The sequence below is a fragment of the Phoenix dactylifera genome, chromosome 18 (genome assembly GCF_009389715.1).
Source record: "Phoenix dactylifera cultivar Barhee BC4 chromosome 18, palm_55x_up_171113_PBpolish2nd_filt_p, whole genome shotgun sequence".
NCBI lineage: Eukaryota > Viridiplantae > Streptophyta > Magnoliopsida > Arecales > Arecaceae > Phoenix > Phoenix dactylifera.
In genome coordinates, this window is record NC_052409.1 from 4,628,194 (window position 1) to 4,631,780 (window position 3,587).

Sequence of the window (3,587 nt, forward strand, 5' to 3'; positions counted from 1 at the left end):
TTACTATATATCCAATCAAAGTGCATTAACAACCAAGCAAAATTAGGTTGGAGGTTTAATCCCATCTTCCCTATTTTCTAAGATACGGAAGAAGAAGAAGAAAGTGGAGTCCTGTTGGTTATCTATGTACCAACCTTCATTGCTAAGGAAAATAAGAAGAGAAGGACAAATAAAAGCTCACTAAACAAGAAAAAGATTTCACTTTATAAACAAAAATGGAGAAAGTTGATACCAAGAACAGGATCCCACATATTCCTCGGGCTAATGTGCCCCTGCCAACCCACACAAGATGCACCCATCCCAAATCATCATCATCCCCATTCTTTTCACCTCCCATACTACAAATTATTTCAGCAATATTCACTAATTAACACTGAATCTAAATCCCCAATTAAGGAAAAACATTGATTAGTTTAACAAAACTAAAAAAGAAGGCAGAAGGGAGCGAGGACGTGTTGGTTTTAAGGCCCTATGGGCGAGTGGAAGGAAAAGGCCCAAGCCACCTCTCCCCTGTCCGTGTGCGCAAGAGAACGGTGGCCTTTAGAGAGGGAGAGAGGAGGCCATCTTTGGAGTCGTTCGTTTCGATCGCATCTCTCTCTTCCCATCACTTCGCTGTTTGCTTCGCTCACCTGGTGTTCCCTCTCTTCTTCTCAGTTCTCCCTCTTGGAGGAATCCGCCTCTCTTCTTCTCCGCGATGGCTGTTCAGGCCCAGTACCCATCCAACGTTCTGCTTCAAAACCGGTGAGTCTTTCTTCCTTCTTCTCCGGATGATAGGTTTTGTTTGGCTCTCAATCCAAAAAGTTATGTTTTTTTATGTAATTATGGCTGTGGGGATTCATGCAGAAGAGAGCAGGAGAGAGAGATCGTGGAGTTTTCCCAAGCGCCAACTCGGTTCGTGGACCAATCCGCCGTGTTCTTCTCCAATGGAGGTTGATTTGAGCCTGGTTTTCCTATTCTTGTCTGTTCAAAGATTTCTCTTTTATTGTTTCTTAAACGTAGTAGGCTTTGTTTGGTGGCAGCCAGTGGGAATCCACGGAAGCGGATGAGGGAAGCGGCGCCCAATCCAATGGCAAACGCGGCGCAGGGGAACTCCACTGATCTGCTCTCCCTACGACCGCCGTCTGCTGCGTCTCTCTCTCCCCCAACGGTGATAAGCCTCGCCCAGCTCCATGCCCGTCCTTCTCCCGTCGTCTCCACCGGCCTCCGTGTCGCCTTGGAAGACCAGCAACAGTACCAGAACCCCAACCAATCCAATCCCCTGTTTTCCTCTTCGCTCTTCTCCCCGGTTCTCTCCAACGACCTCACTCCCCAACTCAACCAAGACCAGCAAGAATTCGACCGTTTCCTCCGCGCGCAGGTGCGCCTGGTTCTCCTTTTCTTGGGTTTTTCTCTGTGGAAATTCGCTAAAGGTGGCTCCTTTTCTCGCTGGCAGGGAGAGCAGCTCCGCCGGACGCTGGCGGAGAAGAGGCATAGGCACTGCGCGTCTATGCTGTGCGCGGCGGAGGCGGCGGCGGCTCGGACACTGAGGGAGAAGGAGGCTGAGGTGGACCGGGCGGTCAGGTGGAGGACCGAGCTCGAGGGGCGGCTCGCCCGCCTAAAGGAGGTGTCTTTGGCATGGCAGGCCAAGACCATGGCCGACCAGGAGGCCGCCGCCGTCCTCCAAGCCCAGCTCCAGCAGGCCCAGGCCGCCGCCGCCGCAGCGGCCGAGGAGAGGGAGACGGAGTGCCGCGACCCCCGGGCCCAGGACGCCGAGTCGGCCCACGTCGACCCCGACCGGGCACCTTCGGCGATGTGCCGATCGTGCCGGGAGGCGCCGGCGTCGGTGGTGGTTCTCCCCTGCCGCCACCTCTGCCTCTGCCCCGACTGCGGCGCCGCCCACTCCTGCCCTGTCTGCCATTGCGCCACCACCGGAAGCCTCCACGTTTTCTTCTCCTAAAAAAGGCGCCCCTCCAGCCCCTTACCGCCACCTCCCAAAACCCATCACCAGCCGTCCAAACTTGCAGCCAAAAAATAATAGAAGATTAGGAAATTTAGAACGGAATAGACCTCAGTAGAGAATATTTGGTATTTATTTTGGTTGCATATTTTTACGTTTTTTTTTTTTTTTTTTCTCTGGTCGTGAGATGGAATCAACTCATTAAGTGGGCATGCGGGCCTCAAGTCGGGGGGAGAACGAGGCCGTGCCGTTCGGTCGGCATCCTCACGTCTTTTCGACCGTCCGTCCGCTTACGTCGGTTACAGTCATGTAACGCGTACCGCTCCCACCGTGCGGTCGGTCGTCGCGGGAGGAAGGTGTTTGTATCGCGTCTAAAAAATCTCTGAGGATTTGATGACTGCATTAAATTTATCTCAAATAATGATCTGTCCGTAACGCCAGGGGGGCATAAAAAACATTGAAGTTTATATAGACCCAGCCCAAAATTTAATTAAAAATAAATAAAATTTAGTTTTGAAGTCCGGCCCATAATCAGCTAGTAATTGATGCAACTTACATTATCTATTGCCAAAAATTGCTGCAGAAAAGAGGCCCATGAGATGAGGAATATAAAAGATTTGTTAAAAAAAAAGAGTTAGATTAACTCATTATGAAATTGTCAAATCGATAATTTGTAATCTGATAAACTTTTCATGTACATATCATAGGTATCTCAGAAAAAATTTCATAATTTAATGTCATAATATGATATAAATAACTCGGTCATTGTAATTTATCCTATGTCTATCAAAAAAAGTCATGAAATTCTATCTCCATAAATACCCACTTCTGAAGAGAAGCCAATCGAAGAAATTTAAAACAAAAAAAATGGAGGTATCAATATGTAATGTAATAGTTGTATCCTTCATGTGTTGTAGTTTGAGATTGTCTAACCAGAGTTGCATTATAGTATACAATTTCATGTTGGGACTATGTGCAATGGGTTCATGCAATTAATGTAGTTTATTATATGGTAGTTCAGGTTCAAATATATTCCCTTCCATTCATTGTGTCTGCTTTGGTACTTAAGATCATTTGCCACATTAGGTTAATTTTGGTATTCATGTCTTAGGTCCTCCACATCGGCCCAACCCAAAGGCCAAACTCTAGTCATTTCCATGTACTCAAATAGATCTTAACCAACCTACATTACTTTTTATCTTAATATTCTTACTCGGTTTTATTCGACCGCATCCATTTTCATTATATTGGGTTAATCTTTTAGTCTAATTAAGAATATATCGTTGTATCTTCGTCGTTTATTTGCTATCTCCAAACAAAGAAGAAGCATAGCAGCAACCTCTTGGACTGGCCAACAACTAATGGTCCCTCTACTGAAATAAAGACATTGGTGGGCTGGACCTAACAATCCAAATGTTAGGTCTCTTACTAATTAAAATGTTTGCAGTATCTGTAACATGACGTGTAGGGGAAGACATTTAAAACTTAATTACTACAAAAAATTCATAGGGGTTGGCAGTATTGCAGCCACTCCTTTCATCAACTCTAGTTCTTGACACATCTCCCTTAAAAATTTAAATCATTAACTAGTGATGTCTCTTTTATGATCTAAGAGGCATCTGTCAGCAATTAGAATATAGACAAGCTAGCA

At 46.1% G+C, this 3,587-nt stretch overlaps 1 protein-coding gene across 2 annotated transcripts; it reads left to right on the top strand.

Moving 5' to 3' along the window:
* The first annotated feature begins 206 nt into the window (after positions 1-206).
* On the top strand, positions 207-2,496 carry LOC103714074 (BOI-related E3 ubiquitin-protein ligase 1-like). Of its 2 annotated transcripts, none has more exons than XM_026807270.2 (4): positions 207-741; positions 844-929; positions 1,003-1,357; positions 1,433-2,496. In XM_026807270.2, the coding sequence occupies exons 1-4, from the start codon at positions 472-474 to the stop codon at positions 1,934-1,936; spliced, it is 1,215 nt and encodes a 404-aa protein (XP_026663071.1). In that variant the 5' UTR covers positions 207-471; the 3' UTR covers positions 1,937-2,496. The 2 variants fall into 2 exon arrangements, with proteins under 2 accessions (XP_026663071.1, XP_008799430.1); XM_008801208.4 differs by having other exon boundaries at positions 567-741; positions 1,020-1,357.
* Positions 2,497-3,587: the final 1,091 nt, after the last annotated feature.

What these genes read in the sequence shown, in the direction of transcription:
- LOC103714074 (XM_026807270.2), top strand. Translation starts at nt 472, where the DNA reads ATGGGCGAGTGGAAGGAAAAGGCCCAAGCCACCTCTCCCCTGTCCGTG. An exon ending in AACGTTCTGCTTCAAAACCG is followed by an intron (nt 742 to 843) that starts GTGAGTCTTTCT and finishes GGATTCATGCAG; the next exon opens with AAGAGAGCAGGAGAGAGAGA. An exon ending in CGTGTTCTTCTCCAATGGAG is followed by an intron (nt 930 to 1,002) that starts GTTGATTTGAGC and finishes TAAACGTAGTAG; the next exon opens with GCTTTGTTTGGTGGCAGCCA.